Source organism: Alligator mississippiensis, chromosome 14 (genome assembly GCF_030867095.1).
Source record: "Alligator mississippiensis isolate rAllMis1 chromosome 14, rAllMis1, whole genome shotgun sequence".
Classification (NCBI taxonomy): domain Eukaryota; kingdom Metazoa; phylum Chordata; order Crocodylia; family Alligatoridae; genus Alligator; species Alligator mississippiensis.
Genome location: NC_081837.1, coordinates 9,079,171 through 9,105,938, shown reverse-complemented (window position 1 = coordinate 9,105,938; position 26,768 = coordinate 9,079,171). Strand labels below are relative to the sequence as shown.

The 26,768-nt window shown below is 44.7% G+C and overlaps 1 protein-coding gene across 4 annotated transcripts in view; it reads left to right on the top strand.

The window, feature by feature from the left end:
* Nucleotides 1-26,768, top strand: part of PITPNM3 (PITPNM family member 3) — a 317,984-nt gene that overhangs the window by 252,800 nt on the left and 38,416 nt on the right. For all 4 annotated transcript variants that reach the window (XM_059717443.1, XM_059717442.1, XM_059717441.1 and 1 more), the window contains 4 exons: nucleotides 1,089-1,278; nucleotides 4,241-4,360; nucleotides 14,288-14,469; nucleotides 18,808-18,980. In XM_059717443.1, coding sequence (XP_059573426.1) covers nucleotides 1,089-1,278; nucleotides 4,241-4,360; nucleotides 14,288-14,469; nucleotides 18,808-18,980 — 665 coding nt within the window. The remainder of the gene's footprint in view (nucleotides 1-1,088; nucleotides 1,279-4,240; nucleotides 4,361-14,287; nucleotides 14,470-18,807; nucleotides 18,981-26,768) is intronic.

Genomic DNA, 26,768 nt, shown 5'->3' with positions numbered 1-26,768 from the left:
GCTAGATCACACGCCTTTAGTTTTAGATGCCTACACTTAAACATTTGGCCCTGAGCTCTTTTGAAAACCTGACCCGGTAGCCCTGTGCTTGTTTTTCCATCTGTATAACACTGTTTAGCTGCCTTGTTTTTTAATTAAAATGCTCTGAGATCTTGGGAGGGTAAATGCAAAGTACCGTTCTTATGTATTTATCTTTCACCCCTGCAGCCTTGGATGAAATCCAGCTTAATTTTCAAAGTTCTTTTGGCCTCATTCTAGTCTCTAAAGGTGCATTAATTTGCATTGAGAGAATCTGGCATAAGGTGATATGACATACAGGTTTTGCATTCTGGTTGTGGTTTTCTCCTTCACCCTAAAAAACCCCCAAACCAAACCAACAAAAAACAAAAATCACCCAAGGCATTAATGACAGGTTAGTACTGGGAGACTTGCAGGGCTGAAATCTTAAATGGTGGAAAACCAGTATTTAGGAAATCTAAATGTTGGTTTGCTATAATGCTAGTTGGCATGTCTTTCAATATGGCAATAAGCTGTTCGTTTTTAAAACTCCTTTTATATCCTTGCTCAATAACAGGCTGGTTTTGTTCTATCTCTTTTAAAGGGCTGTTGTCAGGCAACATTTGGTCTAAAATCTAAGATTTCAGTTAAAATTGTTTACACAAACTTGATGCAAGGTTTCGTCTCTAAAAATAGTATTCTTCTTTCAATGATGTCAGTCAGAGCCACTTATTTTGAAGGCAACGGTATTTTAATACATGAAACAGGGTAATTTGTTTGCTACCTTTGATTTTATTTGCTTTATTCTGTAATGAAAAGAAGTGTGAGTGGGGGAAGAGTAAATTTAGATTTGTAGCAGTGCCCTCTGCTCTAATAATCTAAGGTAGCTTTACCAACACAAGAAACCCTAGGTTTTGGGGTTGTTTTTTTTTAATGTATGGGTTTTTTAGCGTGGCATTGTTCCATTTTTGTATCATTTTGTGTTGAACCTGAATAGCCCAGACCACTTCTGTTCAAATGCTGACGTTGGTGGAGAATGCTATGTGCTTCCTTTTGTTGCATTTTTCTGATCGCGCTGTCTTCTTCTTTAGTCTCAATCCCTACAGCTATGATGAAAACTGCCTCAGCAGTAGTGAAGACCATATCCCACTGGCTGCCTTGCCCTTGCTGGCCATTTCATCCCCTCAGTACCAAGATGCAGTTGCCATGGTGATTAGCAGAGCCAACCAAGTTTACAACGAATTTCTCAAGTCTGCGGATGGGGCTGGTTTTAATGGACAGGTAGGACAGTCTGCTGTTGCATCCAAGACAAATGCTTCAGGCAAAGCCGGTTTGCCATAATTTTAGGCCGTTCCTGATTTGTGTCAAGTGCATCAAGTCGCTGATGTGGAGATGACACTGAGAATGCAATGATGAAACGTTAGCATGGAAATAACTGTGTGCAAAACTGCCCGTTAAGTGCCCAGGGCGAGTTAGATGCTTTCTGAAATCAGAGCAGCATCTGTCAGATGTGAACTTAGGTAGTTAATAGAAAATGCTAATACTTTTTCTCCCAGCCAGTCTGATTCCTGAGTGCTTACCATACTGTCTATGAGTGCAGTGCCTAGGAGCCCTGGTTGTGGCCCAGCCTGCAGGTGATGGAGATGGAAAGATTTCCTGTATCGGGCTGTAGGGAATCAATTGTGCTGATATACTCCCGCTCGTCACAATGACAATAAAACTGCAGCCTGAGACGTTATGCTGGGTCTTGGGCAAGCAGGGTTCAGTTCTCGGTCCTGCCACCGTTGTGATCAGGGGTAAAATCACTTCCTCTGGGCTTGATCCAGATTCCCACGAACTTGATTGAAAAGCTGTCATGGACTTTGTAGCACAATTGTGTGTGCCAAAGCCCCCTAGCTTCAAAAGGGTAATATTCCCAGCTTCATGGAGGATAAACTCATTACCCAGCGTTAGGTGCTCAGATTTGTTTTGTGCTGTGTCCTTCCGAAGCGCTAAATAGATACAGTTGTCTGAAGTACGGGGATATTTCAGAAAAGATTTTTAATATGAAGATACAGTGTAATCTTCTGAGGAAAGCATACGTCTTATTACACAAACAAATAATTTTTTTCATAACCATAATAGGATTATGCTGTGGCATATTGGAGCCTTTTAAACTAAAATTTGGTTTGTAGCGAGTTTAATATCCATAGTAAACGGTTCTTGCTTGGAACATAAAAATAACCCAGCCACAATGATGGGACATTATGAAAGGTGAAATTATGCAAAGAAAAATTATGCCAGTTACAGAGATAATTATAAAAACAGATCTTTTTTTCCAGTAGAAATTTAATGTTATGAGGTTTGTTTTTCTTTATGCCAAAGCCACAGAAAAGGCATAAAGAACCACCCCCCCCTTTTATTTTTTTTTGCAAAGCACATATTAATATTTCATCTGGGAGAGCGGACATGCTCTGCATATTTCCCCATAATCAGGAGAAGAGCTGGTTTTCTTAAAGGGAAAAAGTGACATTTTCTACACTGTCATTCTCATTTTGGAACCAAGCATTCTAGATTTTTTGCATTCATTACACTAGTCTTTTAGTGAAAAAATACGACCTAGTAGCACTGGACTGGGAGTCTGGGGCCTTGATGTATTCCAGATGATCCCACTCACCTGCTTTCTGACCTTTTCTCACCTCTGCCTCTCTGGGTTGTTTCCTCTTCCACCATTTCTCTGTCCAACCTATTTACGTTGCAAACTGCCCTCAGCAGAGAACTCCCTCTTGCTATGTTGTATACAGCGACCCACACAGCTGGTCTCCGATCTTACTCTGAGCCCCTACACCTCCCTCAAAATGAAAACTGAGACCAACCCGAGGCAACAAAAACAACATTATCATGGGGACTATATGTCATTTATCCTCCACATACGGAAAAGTGAACTTAGAGATAGGATTAAATGTAGCCTGAAATTGTTCAGGTCTTTGCTGCAGACATTCACAGATTCACACAAAGCTGGAAGGGACCTTATGAAACATTGATGGGGATAGTGTTTTGAGTCAAAAGTGACTATTAAAATGTTGTTAGTATGCTGAACGTCATAGAAGTGAATGCTATTTAAGGCTTTGGGACTGGGAATTGTTATGGAAGTAGAAGATGCCCTAAAGGAGGACTTGCCTGCATTTTTCAGTGTTTGCCTTTTGATGGCAACTTGCTAGAACAGCCTCGCTGCCACGTGTTGGACTACAGTGAGAAATGGAGGTTTTCCTGGCCCCACACTAATGAGTTTCCTTTCCCCAGACGTTTCAAACTCCATCCAAAGACTTTGATCTGAATACTAAAGGTGCCTGTACATGTGCGGGGTGGCTGCTCCAATGTGCTGTAATTACAGCGTGTGGGAGCAGGCTCGATTTAGTTCGTGTGCTAATTAAAGCGCTCCAGCCAGCCTCCGTGTCTCATATATTGGCATCCCCACACTTTCAAATGGCAGTGGCGGCACTTTAACTGAAGCTTGTTTGACAAGCTAGTTAAAGCACCTCCACCACCATTTTGAAGCATGGGGATGCTGATACATGAGATGCTGCTTTAATTAGCGTGTCCCTTGGAGCCATACTAATTAAAGTGCCCTCCCTTTTCCTCCCACTCCAGGAGCATGTGTAAAAATGCCCTACACCTTTACATGCCAGGGTGATGCATCCTCCCCACTGCAACCCTCTCTTGCCATTTTTTGCTCCCGGGCTTTGACCAATGAACAGCAGCATATTTTCATTTTTCCAACGATCTTTTTTAGCCCCCTTTATGCATTTGGGAAGAAGTGAACAGCTCATATGAATCTAAAGGGTATGTTAGATCGTTGGGCCAGATTCCCTGGAGATCCAAACCCTTTGGACTGGATTCTGGCCGTAAGTATCCAGGAAGGATTTTTGTCTGATGAAGGGAGATCTTTGCCGGTATAAAGTTGGTGGAAAGAGTCCCTGTGCCAGCAGCCCTTGGCATAAGGAACACCTGGGGTGTGGGGGAGAGGAGAGACATGGCAAGGTGACACCATGCCAGTACCTACTGGAACTGGAACCAGTGGATCCTCGGCACCTGTGGTATGATTTTGAGTAGCCCCCAAGCTGCTCTCTCTCTTTCAAGGCTAATGCATTCAGGTGGTCAGGGTCAGGGAGCCATAATTGCTTCCAGGCTGCTATTGGATTTATAGGAATTATAGCTGGAAAATACCTTCGAGTACGTCCCATGTAACCTCTCATTTCTACAGGTCTGCCTCATTGGTGACTGCATTGGAGGAATTTTGGGGTTCGATGCCATTTGCTATAGTGCCAGTGCAGCCGGCGAGAGTCAGAACAGTAGCAGGAGAGGGAGCATCAGCAGCATACAGGTAAGAAAAAACCCACAGGTAAATGTCCCAGGGTGTATCTAAAGATAAAGCAGATAAAGCAGCTGCTTGCAAGAACAAGTACAAAGGCATGGTGAAGTGCATTGCTAGCAAACATTTCCGCTTTTAATTCCCAGTGACAATTCTTTGGTAGAGGACCAGGCCTTACTCCTGTGTTTCATCATGTTCCCAGGCTGTAAGCAATGGCTTCCCTGCCACATCTTTGGGGTGGGGGAGAAACAGAGCACTTTTTTGGTATCTAACTGCGGGTTTAAAGCTATCTTCTTCCCATAATAAGCCATGGATACAAATGGGTTAAGCCTTGGCAAATCCAACTCTCCTGATGTGTATCATATGTCTGTAACTCTTTAAAACCAACTCCCAGAAGCTATTTAGTTCTCCTCTACAAGTGGCCAGTTTATCCCTGAATCAGATGGGACATTTTTTTCTCATGCTTTTTTTTTACCTTCCTGCCTTTCAATGCTCAATGCCCTGCTCATTTGTTCACAGCTGACCCAGTGTGCCATCTGCTCAAGATTTTTGCCCCCAACTTTGCCTCAAAGTTCACATGTCTGCAGACTGTCTGCTGTTAAAATCTGCTGCTTTTAATTCTTCCCCATAGCATCTGGAATTTCTTAATGCTGCTGGAGGCTAATGCAGCTTTAAGACATGTTCAAGAGTCTCTTTTAATGGCTCATGAGAAGGATTAGACCGAGGAATGCCAGTCTCTGGAGGAGTGGGTGAACAAACCATGAAGTGCACCTTGATGCCTCTTGTTGGACCCTGTTCTAATGAAGAATATGAAATTCTGATATTTTTGGAGATGGAAAATCTGCTCAGAAAAGTAGTTTGTGAGAGAAGCAGCAGAATTATCAGGGTGCTTTTAAAGATTAATATTCAAATGGCATAATTGTACGCATATGCAGCAGGGTGGGGGAGGAGGGAAAGGTCTAGGATGAATTCAAATAATCCTTTTAAAATAAATCTACTTAAGCATCAGGACATGAGGGAGTGAAGCCAGGATTCAAAGACCTGGCTGGCTTTGTTACCAGGGGCACGTCCTTTTGTGTTACGTTCTCAATACCTCTAAAATGGAAGTAATGATGCTAAGCATCTTTGTTCAGCATTTTGAGAACCAGGCGTGAAGAGTATTAAAGAAGATCAGAATGACTTTTTTTTTTAAAGAAACCAGATGTTGTCCAAGTACTGGCAAGACAGTATGTAGTCCTATAATGAACCACCATGTTGGTTCCGTTTTTTTAGATTTCCAATGTCCAGCCCTTAAGCATCCCAGTATGAGACATATCACAGAAAGCTCAGGTCAGGAAATGCAGTCATGGTCCTGCAGCCAGTTCTGCCTGGGGCTTCATAAAGGCCTGCCTCAAAGCAACTGCAGGAGTCTGATCTTAGGAGTGCAAATTGTTGGAGAGGTGTTGTGCACAGCAGCCAGGCTAGGGTCTAAGGAATAAGGTGCTGGTCTGCAACTTGGCCACCTGAGCTTGCTAGTGAGGGCAGATGGTCTTTTTCACCTGTATTTCGCTTGCAAAACAGGCCAGTCTCAGACCACTGAAAGCAGTGTTGGCAAACCTTGCCAGCTGGCTTACCATTTAACTTCTAGCGCAGTCCAGAAATAAGCTCAGAAGCCATTGTGTGTTCTTCATCACCTCTCAAAATCGAGGAAATTGTTCCCAGTGGTATCGTTATCACTTGGCCAACAGCTGTTGCTGATGGTGGTCTGTTGGCCTGGGTAGAATAAGAGTTAGTGACCTTCAGTCACTACCAAGGATCATGGTATAAAGACAGCTGATGTTGGGGGAGGAGCTTGAGAGAGCAGGAGAAATAAGTAAAATAGAATTATTTTAGTTGCCAAGTATAGAGGCATTTGCAGGATGAAACTAATTGCATATGAGGCTGGGAATCCTGTACTCTAAACCAGAACCCAGAGAAGCATTTTATGGTCTAGTTAAGAACTCTAAAAATAGAATAAATTAGGTTTATATAGCTCCCTTCATACACCAGCCATTTCCAATGTTTTATAGTAATAAGTTAGATGGGTAACGCACTGCACGTTATATTCTCTGAATGGCTCACAGCCGTAAGCTCTAGCAACTTTTATTGAGAGAGGGGGTGTTAATGTGTTATGGAAATGTAAATAGGGAATTATAATAGAAATAGTGACAAAATTCCCCTGCAGCAGCGCTAACATATACCATCTTCATTTCTCTCATCTTTTGAGTCCTAGTGCACACAGAATAACTCAGAGGAGAATTACAGTATGAATTTTCATCATACACAGAGAGAAATTTGTGTTCTCTACTCTTACGTGGATAAGACTAGTGAAAGCAGTATTTGAGGAGTTGTTTGCACACTGCGGAAATCTAGGGAAATACAGTAAGTGGCATTCTGCTCTGACCAGGCTAACAGTATTAATGCCTACAGAGCAGGGGCGGGCAATTATTTTGTGTGGAGGGCCGCTTACTGAGTTTTGGCAAGCCATTGCGGGTCGCATGACAGGTAGCTCAGGGCAGATAATATTAATTTTCTAAATTTTTTAGGGGCCCCGCAGGCCAGATACAATGGCCTGGTGGGCCACATTTTGCCCACCCCTGCTACAGAGTATGTAGCAATATGCATCTGGAAGTACTTAATAAAGGAGGTCAGTATTGATTATCCCCATTTTACAGCTAGAGACTAAGAGCACCTTTTATACATGCTCCGGGGGAGGGGGAGGATGCTTTAATTACAGTGATGCTGAGAGCCGCTCAAATTAAAGCGCTGCAGCATTTCATGCATCAGCATCCCTGTGCTTCAAAAGAGCAGTGGAGGCGCTAGAGCTAAAGCTCGTTCGACGAGCTTTAATTAAAGCATCCCTGGCACCATTTTGAGGCACGGGGATGCTGATGCACAAGATGCAGAGGCTGGCTGGAGTGCCGTAATTACCACACTCCAGCAGCCGTGATAAATCGAGTCTGCTCCAACATCAGAGCAGCCTCGCAACATGTCTGCAGGCACCCTAAATGACCCAGGCCAGTCATAGAGCTGGCCCATAAATCTAGCCCTTGTCTCCAAATTCCTGTACAAATTCCTGCTCCCTAAGATACGTTGCCTCACAGAAGAGAAGAATGATGCTCTTTTTTTGCTGCTGCGGGCAAAAGAGCATTTTGCAGGATTCAAGGTCTTGTAGAAGCGGACATTTGTTTGATAGGGTTACTGGAGATGGCTAAGGGTTTGATTCTTACAAGGATGAAGAGGCAGACAAGTTCATAGGTGGCTAGCTGAGCTTCCATTGAACTGATCATTTGAATGATGCCGAGATTCAGTTGAATTGTTAATGGCTTCTTATGGTGCCCACAGCTTTGGCCAGTGGGTTTTTGAATCTTTTAAATGGAAATAAATAATATTGTCAGGAGTCTCAACAGCTTTCTTCTAATATGAGATGTTTTCTGATTTCTTTTTCTAGCCATTGTTTTATTTATTTCTCAGTGCTGCTTCCGGGTACTGTTAAAATAACTGTGACAAATTGGCCTAGTGTTCCTGTGCAGCATACCAGAGACAACTGACCCTGAATGTGACTCGAGGTGTTTAAACCAACGAGATTTAAACTTCAGCAGTGCTGCTTGACTCATCTTTGAAAACACAAATTGGCCATGTTGCATAGGATTAAGAATCAGCCCTGGATTAGGATGCTGCTAACTTGTACCTAAATTGAAACTAAGGAAGTATGTGTTGGATGAATGGATGGTAAGGTGGATAGAAAGCTAGCTGGATCATCTGGCTCAACAGGTAGTGATCAATGGCTCAAGGTCTAGTTGTCAGCCGGTATCAAGTGGAGTGCCCCAGAGGTTGGTCCTGAAGCCAGTTCAATATCTTCATTAACAATCTGGAAGATGGCATAGAGTGCACCCTAAGCAAGTTCCCAGATGACACCAAGCTGGGGGGAGTAGTAGATATGCTGGAGGGTAGGGCTAGGATTCAGAGCGACCTAGACAAATTGGAGGATTGGACCAAAACAAATGTCATGAGGTTTAACAGGACAAGTGCGAAGTCCTGCACTTGGGACAGAACAGTCCCATGCACCAGTACAGGCTTGGGACTCCGACTAGCTAAGCAGCAGGTCTGCAGAAAAGGACCTGGGGGTTAGAGTGGACAATAAGCTGAATATGAGCCAACAGTGTGTCCTTGTTGCAAAGAAGGCTAACAGCATATTGGGCTGCATTGGTAGGTGCGTTGCCAGCAGACTGAAGGAAGTGATCATTTCCCTCTATTCAGCACTGGTGAGGCCACATCTGGAGTGCTGTGTCCACTTTTGGGCTCCCCACTACACAAAAGATGTGGACAAATTGGAGAGAGTCCAGCGGAGGGCAACAAAAATGGTTCGGGGCTGGTGGACATGACATATGAGGAGAGGCTGAGGGAACTGAATTTATTTAGTCTGGAGAAGAGAAGACTGAAAGGGGATTTAATAGCAGCCTTCAACTCCCTGAAGGGGGTTCAGAAGAGGATGGAGCTGGACTGTTCCCAGTGGTGGCAGATGACAGAACAAGCAGCAATGGTCTCAAGTTGCAGCAAAGGAAGTTTAGGTTGGATATAGGAAAAACTTTCTCACTAGGAGGGTAGTGAAGCACTGGAACAGGTTACCCAGAGAGTGGTGGAATCTCCATCCTTGGAGGTTTTTAAGGCCTGGCTGGACAAAGCCTTGGCTGGGGTGATCTAGTTGGGGCTGGTCCTGCTTTGGGCAGGGGGTTGGACTAGATGTGACCTCCTGAGGTCTCTTCCAGCCCTATTTTTCCTATGATTCTATGAACCACATCACCTTTATCTTAGTCTTATTGTACATAACCATTTTTGTACCATGTATAGGGTTTCTCAAGTGTCAGTGACTGTTATGTGCTTCCACTGGCAGTGGTTCTGCACAAATTGATAGTGATACTGCCACAAAAGTGACCAGAGAAGTTATTGTTGTTTCACAGGACTGGATGGCTTGGGTGGATCAATTACTAGGTAATAGATCCTTTCACCCTCTGGCAACTGGTGAATGCCTGACCTAGGTCAATTGTGACTGAAAGCCTTTCCCATCTAATGGCTGTTTGCTCTCATTTGTGAATTGAAATTGGTCTCAGTTTTGTTGCCAGGGCATTGGCTGGACAAAGACCTGTCATTGGCACTGACTGCCCCTACTCCCCCCTTAGGAGGACCACCCATCCCTAATTGGATGGGGCAGTCCCAGCATGGGAACTTAAAGTCCCGGTCCTGGGCTGCGTGACTTCAGGACAGCATTTGCCTTGGACTCGTGAGGATATGCGGGAAGTGGCAGGTTTCCCCTTGCAGGCTGGCAGAGTTCCAGCCTGCTTAGGGCTTCTGGGAGTGGGACACGGGGGGTGTCCCATGTGGCTGTGTGCCCACGCACATGGCTAGGAAGCATGGAGAGCAGCTGCCTGCAGGTAAGTCTATGGGGGGGGGCAGGGGAGCCAATTGAGGCTCCCACAGTGAGGGAGGGAGTGGGGCAGGGGCTGGAGGCAATGCCCAGCCAAGGAGGTGCATGGTGCCAGGGTGTGGAGCAGGACGGAGCCACGGGTGGCTTGTCCAGGGGGCAGGGAGTATGGGGCGGGGGCACATGTCCTCCCCCCAGCTGTGTGCGCAGGGTGGGGACATGCAGGCTGCCCACTGTGGGCTTGGGGCTCCCCACCCTGCTGCTATGCCCAAGGGGCCCTGTGCTGGCCACACTGCCATGGCAAGCACCTGGTAGCAGCGGGGGCAGCGGTGGTGCAGAGTTGTACCCCCTGCTGCCGCCAAGTGGGCAGGGAGTGCGCATCCTGTGTGGGGCTCCCAGGGAAAGGCAGCAAAGCAGGGCGCTTTGATCCCATGCCGGGCAGCCCGCATCCACCCCCTGCTCTGCTCCACTCCACTCCGGCTGTGCGGCTGCAGGAAGAAGGCAGGCATGTGTCCTGCCTTTCCCTTTTAGAAAGGTAGTTACCTTAGCTGCCTTACTAACTAACTATTCTCAGCAGACGGAGTCATTACTGGAAAGGTAGATGGTCTAACTGGTCCTCATGGTCATTATTGCAGGGCAGCATTGAGGCCAATTAGCGGCATGGGCAAGCTTACACTAGAGGTAAACTGCAGGCTTTGCTCTATAGGGTTGCGTGTCTGACATAACTTGACAGCAAGGAACTTGCATAGCAGTTTACAGTAAGTTAGGCCTGACCACACTGGCTGAGGGAAGTCTTTTCCTGGGCCTGTATAATGTTACCTCGGTTTTATGGGGGACTTTGAAATGCTGCAGTGGCACAGTGCAAAGCGGAGAGCGCTGTGCACGCTTTAGCTGCGCACGCGTTTTCTTTGTGGCTCAAGATTTAAATTCCAATTAGTCCACAGGCTTCCTGTGTGATGTTGGGCAAGTCTCTTACTCCCTCTGTGCCTCAGTTTCCCCTCAATAGAACAAGAGCGGTTTCACTTTTTATCCAGCCTTTTATCAGTTTGTCTACTTAAATGGCAAGTTTTTTCAAAAGGAGCAGTTCTCTGTTTGAACCAGCTAGGATGCTGAAGACCTTAGGGTGAGAAATGAGTAAGAAATTTTAGAAGCGCTTCCATGTATGATCCCACTGTGTCCCAAAGAGGATGCTGGAGAGAGCCATGTGTCAGAAAACTGGGTCAGGAAAGAATAGTTTTTATGCGGTACAGGGGTAGAGTTTGAACCCTTCCCTCCAGTGCAGTCATTAGCCAGCAGCTGGCAGACTTCACTAGGGGAAGAATAGTTAATCCCTTTCCCTTTCAGAACTACTGATCCCTGCCATGCAACCCCCCCTCCAGAACCTCATCGGACATGTGTGTGCTCTGTAAGTGGAGTTTCACTCATGTAAAATCTAATCTAAAACTAACTGATACTTATTTGAAGGAGGGTTTTTTTCTGCAGGCAATATGGTGTTTTTTTTCTGCATAAAAAGAGCACAAGCACCCTACCACATCTCGGAGAAGAATGAAATGCCCAGTATCAAATGTGTGCAATTGAAATGCCAACTTCCATTTTATTTGTAGCAACGCAGTAGAAGAAGGAAGTCTGGGTGTTTTCCACTCAGGGTACCTCTGCATGGCGCAGTGCATGAGCTAGCTCAGGTACCAGAGGTATTGTGGACATACAGCGTGACACTCATCCAGGCTAATATATCCTGCTTCCCTGGGCAGAGTACAACATTAATAATGCATCTGTGAGGCTATCACTACCACAGCTAGCCCTGAACAGCCCAGCTGTCTCCACAGCACTGCATTGCACTCTGTAGGCAATACTTTCAGTAGAGCTCTAAAATTTGTCAAGCTGTGCAAAAAGTCATTTTGCAGAGATGGCCCAGTAATGCTGAAGAAGTCCTGGTGCAAGGAGAATGGAAGCCCAGTAGGAAGATAGGAAAAGCTGCTCATTTTCAAATGATTAAGATGATTTTACCTGCCACTGCTGCAGGTTGTTCCTTTGCAGAGCATTCTCTCTAGCTACTTCAGCAATACCACACAAAATTGTCTACACATGGGTTTAGATGGGAGCAAGCATTTTGTATTTGGTCTTTTTCAGAACCATGCATTGAATCATCCTGAAAAAGAAAAAAAAAAAAAAAAAGTGGGGAGATTTAAAAAAATAATAATTTTGAGATTTTGCAGCTTCTGTACCTTCTGGGGTCCTTGCTTTCAAGACTCTCTCGAGTCCAGATGGTTTAGAAGCTCATGGAGCTTTTGGCTTTTGTTGTTTTAAATTAAAGTTAATGTTTTGTAATAGTCACCTGACACCACCATCTATATCTGAGGCCCTGGCACACGTTACACTTAAGACGTGATTAACCACTAGTTGCTTAATCAGCTGCTCTGAGCTCTCAGCCATGGAAGCTTGCCATATTGCCCCTGTAGAGGGATCCCAGGATCAGGATCCTGGACTTCTCTTGGATGGGCAATGTGGCGAGATGGGATCTGATGCTCGATGCAGTCACCCCTCCTGCTATGCATGTGTGGGGATTGCACATCAGAAGCCATTATGCCCTTAATTGCACATCTACCTGGCCCCTGATTAACTCTAACTCAAACCACGGGCCAGGTTTGTGATAAATCCTGAGAGTTGGCAATGCTGACACTGTTTTCTGGACTATCAAGCCTGGATTATAAGCAATGATCGCCGAATATTTGTGGAAATCGCACTGAAGAAAATCACAATGTAGATGTTCATTCACAGTGCAGCTACTTGTGACCAAGCTACAGAACAGTGACAGTTCACCAAAGTTATTAGGCCAGTTACTTAGATTTGGGAATTAATTTGAGATCATGATGGTGTCTGAACAGGAAAAGAAGTGATATTCCCCTCTGCTTTTCAGAATGACTGCTGCTAAAGGAATTCTGCTGGGGAACATATTGGCAGTGGGGAATTTTGATTTTGGAAACTCACTACCCTGCTAAGAAAAGCTATTAAAAATACTGATGAGATAATAAGAGTCCCCATATGAGACTGCAGGTTTATTTTGTGCCGCCCATGGTATACATTCAAATGGGATCCGTGGTGTTCTCTGCTCATGCTAGACAAGGACTTTTTTGTTTTAACATTGCATCTGCCAAAGCAGTGCCTGCTTCCAACCGCAGCGAGCTCTCCCTTCATCAGTATTCGGAGCCGTCTGCTCCTATATGACCCTTTCAGATCTCCAGCCCCTGCTTTGAAGGCCCTCGTGCTCATTATCAGTAGCAGCTACTCCACGCAGGCTCTGAGGGATGAGGCTAGCTGTTGCATTACGCATAGCTTCAGTGTTAAGTCAGAAGGGCCCTGAGTCTTCAAAGAACTTTAACAGGATATTTGGCATTGTCTTTATTTTGTTACTTGTTACTGGGAGATGTAGTAATAAAGAAAAAAAAACTTTTTGAGAATCCCAACTGCATGTTGCTCTGATTGGTAGTGATTTCCAGCTGTTGTACCAATTGTTTCTATAAGCATGCTGACACAAAACCAATCTTTTGCAGGAGTTATTAAGATGATAATGTTGGTTGTATCGTATCAGCCCATGAATGCTAACACTGCATTATATGAGCTAACAGGATATGGGTGAGAACTGATAATTAGACAATTACAAGAGGTTCATTGTCTTAGAAGGTTTTCTCAGTGCACTATACTGCTTTTTGCATGCTTGTAATTCTATTAAAATAGATGTTTGGGCACTTTCTCATGTGCTCCTTGTTTGCAGAAACCAAGCATAAAATAGGTTACAAATGATTTGGATGCAATACTAACTTGGGACCAAATCCTTTCAGGCCTTACACAGGCAAATGTCACACGTGCACTGGTGGGTTTGGCCCATATACGTTTGCTTTGACCATCATGGATTTGTTTACAAGTAATACATTGCCCATTGTAACCAAGTCCAGGGCAAGGGTTGGAGGCTGCTGGCAGAACCTGGAAAGGGTGAGAAACATGAGCAATTGAATTATTTTCCAGTCCTGTGTAAAGGACTGGCTTTATCTTAGGATCTACAGATGTTCAGCATCTTTCACAATCAGGTCCCACATCTGGGAGGCAGGGAATGCTGATCTGCTGACGCACATTATATATCATTTGTGCTATGTTCAGTTGGATTGGGCTCCTTATGAGTTTGATTAAGTATTTATAGAGTGCTCTACAAACTATTGAAGTCAATTGGATTCGGGCTTCCTGTCGGGCCTGTTGCCGTCCTATAGTTGCTTCTGCTTTCCATTCTCTGCCCTTGTTTCTAGGTGAGACAACAAAAAGATGATCAGACCCTTGTTCCTTTCACAGTTCCCTTATTTTCCTCCCCTTGTAGAGAGGAAAGTTAACAATTCCACCATTTCTTGGATCATGTAAGATCAAATGCATGAATGCAACTGCTCCATATTAGCTCTGTTTTATTTTGGTCACCGCATAAATCTTCTTTTTGCTTTGTTCGTCCTTTGAAGGATAATCCCCTCTTAGCAGAGGACTCCAATCTGGGTGGCAGCAAACGCCTAAGCAAAAGCAATATTGACATCTCGGGAATTATGGAGGATGAGGAACCAAGGCAACCGTTGCCACGGAAACAGAGTGACTCATCCACCTATGACTGTGATACTATAACCCAGCATCACGCTTTCCTGTCTAGGTAACTATTCTTTGATGATTGAGTAGAGGCAATAAGAGTGCGATTGAATGCAGACTGTTAATGCCAGAGGAGCAGCACCCTCCGCGTTTGTTTATGTAGACTTGGTTGAAACCTTTTCAGACTCATCAAAAAAAAAAAAAAAAAGGTACATAATGACTTTAGTTTTGCTGTTGTCTGGACCCACTCGCAATTTGAAATTCCATTTTTTGTTGAATTATATGACTCTTGAAGGTGAAGAATCAGGTTGTTTTTTTTTTTTTAAATTCAACTCTTACAAGTCCAAAAACACATGCTTCCCAGATGAGAGAGTCTGGTTGTTTTGCCCCCTCCCCTTCTCCCACCACTTTTGCAAAGACAACTCTTACCTTTCTTACACTTTGCATTGTTCCCCAGGGAATTATTTTAACTGCTTTTGGCACACCCCGTGGTGTATATGCTGTTCATACTTCTGTTATGCTGAATTTTCATGGACATTTTAACAACTGGGTTTCAAGATTCAAGCAATAAATAAATCAAAACAGTATTCTTAATTAGCTTCCTTGAAATGTAGGAAAGCTTTTCAACTACATATATTTACATAGCATGAAAGGTTCCTCACTTCCTTTGTCTGTGTGTCTCCTCCCAGGTAGTGGACTGTTTGCTTTTATGTCTGTATCCTTTTGTGCTTTATTATTATTTTGTTTTCTTTCTGTTTTTTCTTTCTGTATTTCCTTGGGAGTGATGCCAATAGAGAGAGAGAGAAACCCTGATTTGTGCTCCCAAGTTTCAGTTCTGTGGGCACTCGGGTACAGTGCAAAGTTGCCACCACGCTGTACTCCAGCCTGCCTCTTTTGTCAGTAATAGCTCAAGGTAATTTTATTCTAGCTCTGTGGTTGCAGTCAGTGTGTTCCTTTTTTGGGGGGTTCATTGATTTATTCTCTTTTGGCTTTCAAATCAGTATGATGTGTGCATGCGGGGGGCTCTCCCTATTGCCTATTGCCTACTCCCTTTGTCACTATTAGGACAGGAGGGTTTCAAGTACCTTCCCCACAACAAAACAAGCCCTTGGATATCACAGAATTTGTCCAGATTTCATGTCCTTCACCTAGGGCTCTTTTTCTGTACTGGAAAGAAACTCTCGGGCTCTTTAAGGTGAGCGCGGCATTCGGCCCACTTTATAACAGACTCTCTGGTGACTAAAACTAGTTTTTCAAGTTTGGGCTCTTGATCTCTCACTTACAAATTTAAGCATCAGAATATTGGTATTTTGTTGTCACTTGTTCTGGGGAAAAGATGTTTGCAGTCTAGTAGCAAAATGAATTAAATCCTCCCTATAGGTTACTTATGTCTCTGGGAAAGAAAGGCAAAACCCATCCTTTTATCTGAAAACAAATCAGGATGAAGTTACAGTATATGCCTGTGTTCCACTAATAAGGTTTTGATTTTCAGCCTTTGTTCATCAGAAGTGGACAAGCTTTTTCTACAGATGGCTTAACTCAGAGGAAGAGGAAAAGGGAATGTTATAGAATTTGCAGGACACCTATTGAAGCCCACAGAAGTAGCTTCTTTTAAAATATAAGGTGGCCAAGTAATACAGAATGATCTTTTCTACTATTTTTACCAAATTTGATTAAGCTAGCTAATGCAGTTCAGAAGGAGTTTGTGACAACATACAATTAAGAGATGCAGTGTTAAAGAAATGTGCGTTCAGGGAATAACAAAAGAACTTAAGAAATGACACAATCCTCCTCGCATCTTTAGCTTTTTAGTTTTCAGTTATCTATTTTTTTGTTACTAAAAACCACTAGATTTTAAGCAAAACTATATTTTAGCTTAAAAACAAACTTAAACATGTTATGCCTCACCCTGATTTCTCACCAGGTTTATGCTAATCTATTAGAGAGTAGCACGGGCGTAGCTGGAAATGCAGGAAGCGAGAGAGAGGGAGATTATGTATTCTGTAGTAAAATGTGTGAAAAAGTCCCTCTCTCTCCAGTGATTTAAGAAAAGTTTTAGTTTTCTACATATATCAGTTCAGTCCTTAAAAATGATCTCTTTATGTAGAGATGCTTTCCCAGTTTTGGACTGTGAGGTGACAAGGGCACCTAAGCATGGAAATTGGCTCATTCCCTACGCTTTGGCAGGGCTGTCTTGTGCTAACTTGTAGCGTAGTGACAATTCCCTGAACAGAAGCTCCCTTCTGTCAGCAGAGCTGCATCTAGCAGCAGGGGGGCAGGTGGCTGGCAAAGGTACGCGAACTAATGGCTGTGATCTTTTCACACCCTAAGGCGACAGAGCTTTGGCACCAGAATTAGTAGCATAGACCAACCCACAATGCATGTTACCTTTTTTTTAAAAGGTAACAAGCACTAGGCCTGTGCGAATAGGGAAGTATTTGATTGGGATTCAGCCAATTTGGAGGACAGTGATTCGATTCGGAGATTTGGATCACTGAATATGAATCAATTTGGCTGAATCTGCTTCAGAAGATTCGGCGCTGATTCGGAAAGATTTGGTGATTCCGATCAGCTGGGGAGAAGCAGGCACAGCCGGGTGGCTGCAGGTTCTCCCACGGGTGGCACAGAAGCAGGCACAGGCGGGTGGCTGCCGGTTCTCCCACGGGTGGCACAGAAGCAGGCACAGGCGGGTGGCTGCAGGTTCTCCCACGGCTGCTCCAGCTGTGCCTGCCTCTCCCTGGGTGGGGGGAGCCACGGGAGAAGCCCCCATGGCTGCCCTGCCCGGCCCCAGCCTCCCATCACATTAAAAAAAATTTAAATAAAATAAAGTCCCGCACTCACTAGACGCAGAAGTGGGATCAGGGCCTCTGGGTACTTGTGGCAGAGCCCCCCGCACAGTGGGGAGTGGCAAGGATTGCGCTCCCCCCAACTGGCACCCGCATGGCAGCTACCCCATGGCACGTGTGCAGCGTGGCTCAGCAGGTGTGGCACGCTGCTGGAGAGCTGGGGCCCCTGGGGCTGAGTGCTGCTGGGCTCTGGCTGACACGTGGAGCTGCCCCAGCTCCCAGGCAGCGTGCAGCGCCCTTGCAAGCAGCAGCAGGGCAGAGCTCCCGCTCCCAGTGCTGCCAAACCCACATCCCGCGCCCCCCCTGCCCCCTCCCCAAGTAATGCCCCCCCGCCTCAGCTGGGCAGCTTGTCCCTAGACCCGTCCCCAATCCCTCCCTCCCCCACAGCCCTTCCCTCCTCCCTCCCCAACCCCAGCAGACTTACCAGCTGGAGGCAGCCGTGTCAACTGCCTGTTTAGTTTATGGCTGAATCTCCGAAGCGGACAAATCTTTTTTGAAGCTTTTTCCAAATCATTTTGGATGCTTCAAATCAATTCGGAGCTTTTAATTGGTCTCCTGATTCAATTCAGATTTGGAGATTCGGTTCCCGAATCGGGCTGAAACTCCTCCAAATCGAGTCAGCTACCAAAGCTTTGCACGGCCCTAACAAGCACCTACATCTCCATGTAGATCCAGATGCCTAATATGTCTTATAATCCAGTGCTTGGCCTCTGTGTGCCTCGTTCTCCTGGGCTCATACCTTATATACTTATACTAGTGCAAAGCAGGTGTATAACATGAACACTGTGATCTGGAGGCATTCAGTACTAGCTTTGCAGAGATGTGAATAGCAAAACAAGGAGCCAGTCAGGGGAGAAACCATTCTCTTTAAGGAAGGGATCAAATCTACCTGTCTCAAACCTCAGTGGTTTGCGGATTAACACTTAATTTGTAAATCCCTTTACAGATAAAAAGCTGGACATATATTTTGCCTGTTTTCACTGGTACAATATAGGTAGCTGCGATGTGGGGCGAAAATTCCTGGCAGAATTAATTTGTCACCCAGTACGCCCATGTATTCAGTGACTGCTTGAGTCCTATTCAGACACAACTTGAGTCTGTTAAATTTTTCAGTAGAGGGTTTTTGTGGATTCCTTCTTGTGGCTATGATTATGGGAGGAGGAAAAAAACCTCCATAGTCCTGAATCATGTAGTACTCATTCAATTATTGTGTAATATAACTAGAGAGGCACATCATCAAGGAGGCCAAAGCACTACAAGTGCTGGGTGGCCATCAAAATGAAGTATAACTATAGGGAATTACTGGCTTTTCAGGCTGGTGAATTTACCATGCATCTGCTTAAGGTGAGGCATTGAATAACTAACAGAGCAAGTGGGGAACTACCGTGATCGTAGGGTTGCTATGCTTTATCAGTGCTTGTGTTTAAAGCACTCTGGGCACATAGATAGGGACTGGAGTTCTCTAATCAGCCTCTCTGTACATTACCACTCTGTCCAGTGAGACTGAAAAAGATCCCTGGCTCATTGTTGCTAAAACTGTATTTTTTCTTGTCCAGCATCCACTCAAGCGTGCTGAAGGATGATGCAGACTTTGCTCCTGCGAGTATCTCCAGTCTCTCGGAAGTCAACCTGGGACGGTTTGAGTTTGAAGTTTCTGACTTCTTCCTCTTTGGATCCCCGCTTGGACTGGTGCTGGCCATGAGAAGTACTGTTCTGCCTGGCCTGGATGGTAAGCATGTTTCAAGGTTACACCAGCGGTTGTGTGGGGGCCAGCAGGGACAGAGAGATCCATGAAAAATGAGAGATGGTTGCTGTGTCATGAGGGGCTTCTGTAGTTTAAGTTAGTGCAAGTCCACTGGTATACTGGTGGGAAGAGCTCATGCCACATCCTCTTCCCAGGGTCCCCATGGGCTACTCTATATGTCTGTAGGGGTAAATCCAGGCAGCTTCTGCCACCTATTGCAATCCTCAGGCACGTTTCAAACCCTGAAGTTGGCTAGTGAGGCTGCTCTCAGGTCCACCGGAGGCGATAAGTGTTTAATAATGGGCACGTAGGACAAGCCTGGATCAGCCTTGCCGATGTGTTTTTAGTTTGGAGTATGTGTACAGACTTGGGTGAATGGAGTATGCAATCCACAGCTGTGCAGACAAACCCCTATTTTGATACCATGGCATCTTCATGCTGTGAAGTGGGAAAGCATGCGTGGACCTGCATAGCAAGTGAGAATCAATGCATTGCTGAGAAGTCCCAGGCTTCAAGCCCCTTGCCTGTCTCCTCCATTGGAGGGTCCATCTTGTGCCCCTTTAAATAATGCCATTTGAAGAAGCTTGCAAGGTAATATACTTTGACCTCTGTGATATGCAAGACTAATGCAAATGAGCGATGTATTTTATCTTTCCCCATAGTCATTTAAAATAGCCTAAGGATCGGATGTGAGATCTTTAGTAGTCTTTTCCTATAATTCAATGAGCTTCCATTCAGGCCTTGAAGCTATTATGGGGGAAAATCATTAAATGCATGCAGCACATACCCCTGGTAATGAGTTCACTTATTTTCTTCATTTGTAACTTTGTATTTAGTTACAAAACTGTTGCATGAGAATGGAATTTACATTCACTGTACTGCAAAGCTAGCCTTATTGATCGTGTCACAGAGCTGTTGAAGAGATTAGCAGAAATTGTGTGTGTGATGGCTGACTTTCAAATTGCACTGCAATTTGTTATTATGTCTTAAAGATTTCTTCACAAGATTAATACCTTTTACCTATGGCTTTTTCTAATGCTTACCAAGCACTGACATCCTATAAATACATACAGTTACTTATGTCTGGATCACTCCTTGGAGCTATAATACACAATTTAACAAGGTGCATTCAATGAATCAGAATTCACCCTGTAGAGGTATGCGAATACAAAGCATCTCGTTGGTATTCACAGAAATAAGCTGATTATCCAGTGGCAGCTAGCTATAAATTGATTGCATCTTCAGCAGGTGGATGGACTAGAAGGCCTCTGGTTCCTTTTCATTACCATTTTCAGTAGGTCTGTGAATTATTTTGGGTGACTAGAGCAAAATGGCAGTACTGATGACATGATATTTCCTGGCAGACGTTGACACTTTTGCTCATAGGCTAAGTACAGACAGTCAAAAAGCCTAAGGCTGAATCAATTCAGTCTTTGCAGGTTAGCCTAAGCTGCAGAGATTAAACTGAGAAACACCTAGACAGACATTGACTTTTGATTCAGGAAATGCAGCCACATGTCAGGGGGGAGGGAGGCACTACAGCATGGGTCTCTGGCACATAGCCAGCATGGCTTCTGCTTCCTGCTGCCCCTGAGGTCTCTGGGGTTTCAGTTCAGAATCACATCAGCAGGACTCTGCAGGGTTGCTTATCACTTCCTCTTCCTGCTTCCAGGTGCCTTTGGGATTTGTAGTCCACAGTTGTAGCTATCAGTAAATTTAGCAGGGCAGGGGAGCTCTGTACTTAGGGGAAGGAGGGGTTAACCCCCCTTCCCTGGCCACAGATGCCAGCTGGGTTTCGCTTGGGGTGGTAGTCCCTGCCTCACCCCACCCAACCCTTCTCTGCTGAAGCAGACAGCACAGCACAGCACAGCCCAGGGCTGCAAAGCATACTGGGGGACTGTGATTTATCTGGAACCAGAAATGGGGTCTGGGATAGAAGTTTCAGAAATCGTTTGACCCAAATCAGTTAAGTCTGATACTACATTCAACCAGGTTTATCTTAAACCAATGTCAACCATTTTGAAACTGTTTTATGTGCACTGAATTCCTCTTCTGTTACAGCTTTAAACCAGTTTCTGATGACTTAAACCAGTTTGCATGTAACGTCTGTCTCTAGCCATAGAGCCTACAGTGAATGATTCTGTAAAGTAAACTCACAAAGTGTGTTTCATCCTGAAAGCTGAAATTCATGTTTCATCTCAAGGGGAGACGCGTGATTTGAAAAGGCGCATATGTGCGTTTATCTTAACTGTACTCAGGTACAGAGTGGTTTTTGCAAGAGGGATTGCTTTGGGAGGTGTTTGTATGCTTCTCCATGCAACGTGACAAGAAGAGTTGTTTGACATTTGTAGCATATGGAAATGTTTGTATGACTCTGTAATGCTATGTGGGTATTTACAAGGCACGGTAGGCCTTTTTACACACATCAGTACTCTTCTTGGGTTCAGATAGGTAAGTGAGGTCATATTAGACATTTATGTGTCCAAATACACTAAAAGGTGCGGTCAGAGCTGAGTCAAGCTGCCATGACCATTTCTTTACAAGTTTGAAATTAAGGAAATTCTGCACAAGGCTGCAAGTAAGTCTGGTCCGATTCCTGGTTTCTCATAGGAGTGTTTAGAATTTAAGTGATTTGTCTTTGCTTGATTCAACATGAATCCTTGTGAATTTGACTAAATTTTACATGAGGTCTTTGACATAGTTTGCACTTGAATGTTGAAATACATTTGTGCGTGTGTATGTGAATGGGAAAAATTCCCCACCAGCACCTGGGAAACAAATCCATGAATTTTCATGGGACTCTGCTTACTTGCATAAAGATCAATCATGTACAGTTAAGTTAACAACTTGAGACCAGCATTACCTCTTGTATTTACTTTTTATGACCAGTTCCTTCAATGAGAGGCTCGATCTTCCATTAGAGTCTGTGCCACATGGGCATAATTGGTCTGCCTTTTGCTCAGTGGACCTGATGGGCAGTGTTTGGTCTGTCCGTGGGCTGGACCCAGCTTGATCCAGCACCTTGGCAGGGGTGGCAGGGCCCCTTATGGCTGTGTGAAGAGAAGATGGGGGGGGGGGAGCTTAGCCCTGATCCAGCCATGCAGAGGGAAAGGGGCATGATCTGGTCCCGATTTGGCCATACAGGGCTTGGGAATTTGGAAGAGGGGGAGGTTGATGGTATTAATTGCCACTGCTCCCCTGCCACCAGATTTCCTGTCCCATGGGGAGCCCTGTGGGCTGGTTTTGGCCTGCAGGCCAGAGGTTGAGCACCCCAAGTATGGACCATTGCCATAACATGTACTGCTGTAAACCTAAGAGTTATTCTTACAAAATGCTTTTTCCTCAAAGTTCAAACATTAAGGGATAGAAATACCTTGGAATTTGCAGGAGATCCCTTTGTGCTGGGAAATTGGCATGATCTTTTGGGTCTGAATAACGCCCGTTTCAATACGCACAAAAATCCATTATTGATTTGTGCTGCTTACAATATGAATTGAGCGGAAGCTATTCATTTGTCACATAGAGGCCTTTTTTTGCAGAACAAGAGCAGTTTCTTTTCAGAGGTACGCTTGTATTTATTGTCTCAGAAACCATCTTTCTAAGGGGCTCCTGTGCCTGGGTATTGACGTGTTATAAATTTGCTCATGTACAGCAAGTATTAGAAAGCACAATTATGAGCTGATTTAATTACCTTCAGCTATTCCTTTATTGCTAACGCAGGCAGCTCATATTAAGCATGGTGGGAATGAAAGACTAAACCAATATGTAACCCACAAGAGGGAGAAGCTCAGTTTACTGAGGTAATATCCGATTACTGCTCTGCTGTATAATGGCTCAATCTGTAAATACACCCAGCAAAGTTCTAGACTAGCCAAAATACAGGTTTAATTATAATGCCGCACCACGCTTCACCTTTATACGATGTATTTCAGCCCACTTGGTCTCTGCAAGTGTATTATACTTGCTTCTCAAAGAATTAATTGCTGCCGTGTTGAAATGCCAACACGCTGATGATCGGTTTTCACATCTTCTGGCAAGTGCTAAAGAACAAAACAGAGCTTTAATAAACCACCCGAAGTATCCGTGAGGCTTTACCTAGTTTTGCTCGCTCTTCTCTTACATACTGCACCCTGCTGCATTGCTAGCACCCAGTGCGGGTCGTGGGAGAACATATTCCCTTGTCAGCCCAGGTTTGGTCTTGCAAAACCTTGGCAGGACGGTGGTTTGGAATATGGTGTAAAATAAGTATTCTATGCATGGGAATTTCTGAATTTGAATCCTTGCTCTTCCAAAGACCTTCTGCCATCGATCAGAGTATATGGGAGACTGTATCCAGATCCTACGGAAGACAATGTCCGGTGGGGCGTTTTGTGTCTTTGTGCCGTCCTGTGCATATTTGTGGTGTGCTACAAAATATGAAAAGGTTGAACGGTCACCAACTCCTCCATGACCATTTCAGGCTGGACATAAGGAAGAACTTTACAGTCCGAGCCCCCAAGGCCTGGAATAGACTGCCACCAGAGGTGGTTCAAACACTTACTTTGAATGTCTTCAAGAGACATTTGGATGCTTATCTTGCTGGGATCCTATGACCCCAGCTGACTTCCTGCCCCTGGGGCAGGGGGCTGGACTCGATGATCTTCCGAGGTCCCTTCCAGCCCTAATGTCTATGAATCGATGAATGACGTGATGTAAAGAGATAGTATTTGAAACGGTCCCATGCAGAGATGTGAGGTCATGTCAGAATCCACACGTCTGTTCCTACCCTTGCCACGAGAAAGGACAAGGGACGATGAGTAATTCGTATTCAGATGCAAGTGGTAAAGGGGAAAAGATTATATGTTGCCTTCAGGAAGCCCTTCTGATTTTAATTCCCAGGTTTTTTTCTCTCTTTGCAGTCGTGTGTGCTTAATTACCTGACACTCAAACATTCTTGCCAAAATAAGCACTATCCAGCAAACATCAGAGCAGAGTTTGGACACCCCACAGCTGGAAGCGTGGTATTAGCCACAGATCATACTCTACACATGTTACAAAACTGCAGTAGGAGGGTCTGAGGAGGGACCAAAGAGTAAGTGAAAGGCCCCCAAACACCCACGCTTTTCATTTAGCATGACAAGAAACCTACCGAATGAAACAGGTGTTATGCCACCCCCTGAGTGAGTCAGGCAACGTGGAAGGCAGCATATAGTGCAGCTCACAATAAGGGACAAGCTCACCCCTCACCAGAACCAGATCAACTACGGGTTTCCCCACCATGCAAGGGCAGTGCCGCAGCATTTTCTCAGGAAAGCATTAGGATTCGTATCTTCATGACTTGACACCTCGCAAGGGCAGGGTTTGATCTGATGGTTTTGCTACCCATTAGAGAGAGTGCATAAAAAGGGAGGGGGAACTGAACACCTATGTTTCATCTACATTTGTTCCATATGAAGGAATCGCTCTGCCCTGACACTCCCGTGCTCCTTGGTCTTGGCAAGGTTTTCAGTAGCGACCACTCTTCTGCTTCTGCATGTGCAATGCAATGCATCTCATAAAGTCGCAGCAGTTCCAAACAGCGATGCAGCTGTGGGGTGACTAGTACCTTCCTGACTTATGCACAGATAAGCTGGGCACACTGCTGTCTTTTGAGGCTATAATCACTTCCAAATGTCTAAGCAAAGGCTGGATGCCAATATAACGCTTTGACGGTTGATTTGAGGTTGTATGCGGTTTGGCTGTTTTAGCTCGAACTGGACCAGATTCTTTTTTTTTTTGGTCTTTCCAAGTAAAACTCAGTGTTGCCCAACTTGGGAACTAGATCAGATTTCAGAAATGTTCTTGGCACCTGTGCCACAGTTTGGGACGATCCTCAAGCTTATGTCTAGCAACTCGTGTGCTGACAGATGAATACCTCCCTATACCTTGAGGTATGGGTATCTTTAGCAGACACTTGGCAATGCCACAGAAAAGTTTCTCTTATTACCGTGAGAACTGATGATGAGATCACTGGAAATGTCTGAACAGTCTGCTGTGCTGTTCCTGGCAGAGCATCCTGCCTGTATACACCAGTGATTGCTCTAAATAAGTGCGATTGTCTGTCTGTTTCTGTGCCATTGTCTTAAATGCAGTTGGGGATTCTTTGAGGGCCAGAATTTGGTACTATTTGACATTATTGGCACAAAAATTTGGCCCTAAATGCCTGTCATAATTGCAGTCTGCATGATTTGGCTTTGCAGTTCCCTTCTAGCAGCAGTGGCTTAGTTCTTTCATTCCTCCTACAAAGAGCGCGTGCAGTTAAGATTGCAGCTGAGGCGAATATGCAGCAGCTAACCCAAAGTACATCCCTTTCTGTCTAGCTTCTGGCTAAACACGTGGACTGTCACCTTTTGAGAAGACAGTGAACTGAAGTGGCTTGCTGCTCCTGTAATTGGAGGATGCTATCTTGTGGAAAGGGCTGCAAAGACAAACTCCATTAGATAGCCTTGCAGCACATAGGGTTTGAGCTTAACCATCCTCTGCCATGCAGGTTCTCAAGTGTATTGGGCAGATGGCCTTCCCCTCTCCAGCCACAAGCAGAGAAAAGTCTGTTCCCAAAATGTGGCATCCTAGTTCCCCTCCCTTATTTGTTTGGGGCTAGATGGAAAAATGTATCTGAGACTGGGAGGAAGAATGCCAAATCATGCTTTCTGCTTTCTGTTATAAGATGGGGTTTTAATATGCAGAAGATTCAGTGCCACTGGCTAGGATGCTAATATGGGACTTAGCAGGCCTAAGGTCACCTTGGCCACGTGATTTTGTTTCTCTGTGCTTTGGTTCTCAGCTGTACAATAAGAACAACAGCGCTGCCTTAGCTAGGGGGCTTGTGAGGTTACGTCCCTTAGGGATGGTGATGTACTGCGGCAATAGAGGGTACTATTAAATTAATTTTTCTCCGTGTGGGTTTGCATCACCGGTACTTCTAAACAACACTGAAGTAGGATGTTGTACAAACAAGTCTATTTTAAGGAACAGCATCAGTTCTGTATGATCAGTGAAAGACACCAATAGCAGACTCTAACGGAAGACATTTTTTGAGATGATTATATCATGCAGCAGGTTGGAAAACATTAAGGGACTGATCCTACTTGTACTGAGTTCACTGGGAGCAGGCATAATATTCCCAAACATCTGTTATAAGTATTCTAATCAATTCTTTACTCCTGCAGTTAACGAATGTTGTCGACTGTTGTAACATGCATGTGCTGCTATAATGCACCAAGTCTGTTAGTGTAATTAGACCATAATGGATTGATCTGCTAACCTGGAGAGGCTCAGGGATCCAAATGTGGTTTGGTTAGATGGGAAATAACTGTACCAACTGGTTCGTGGACCCCCAAAGGCCTGTATGATCACCCATTTGAATACAAGAGATGTCTCTATCTTGAAGCTGGAGACTGGACTGATAGAGCGCTTCATTAGCTGAGCAAGCAGGTGATTTCTACTACCCCCTCCTCCCCCGCCATTCCCGCCAACCCCCCAAAATCCATTTACAGTTGTAAATGCGTTGCAGACTGAGTGGCTCAGTAGCTGTCTCTCTCTAGCAAACTTCATACACGCTTGGGTCTTGGGTTGTAATATGCACAATCTCATTTTTATGCATTAGCTTCCACAAATTGACTTCCGATTTTGCTGTGCTTTTTTCTCACCTACCTGCTCTTGCTTTCATCTGTATTTCAGTCCTCCCAGCTTAATGGCCCCATCAAACCATTTTGCCTTGAAATATTCAAAAGACACAATGCCTTGTTTTTTGCA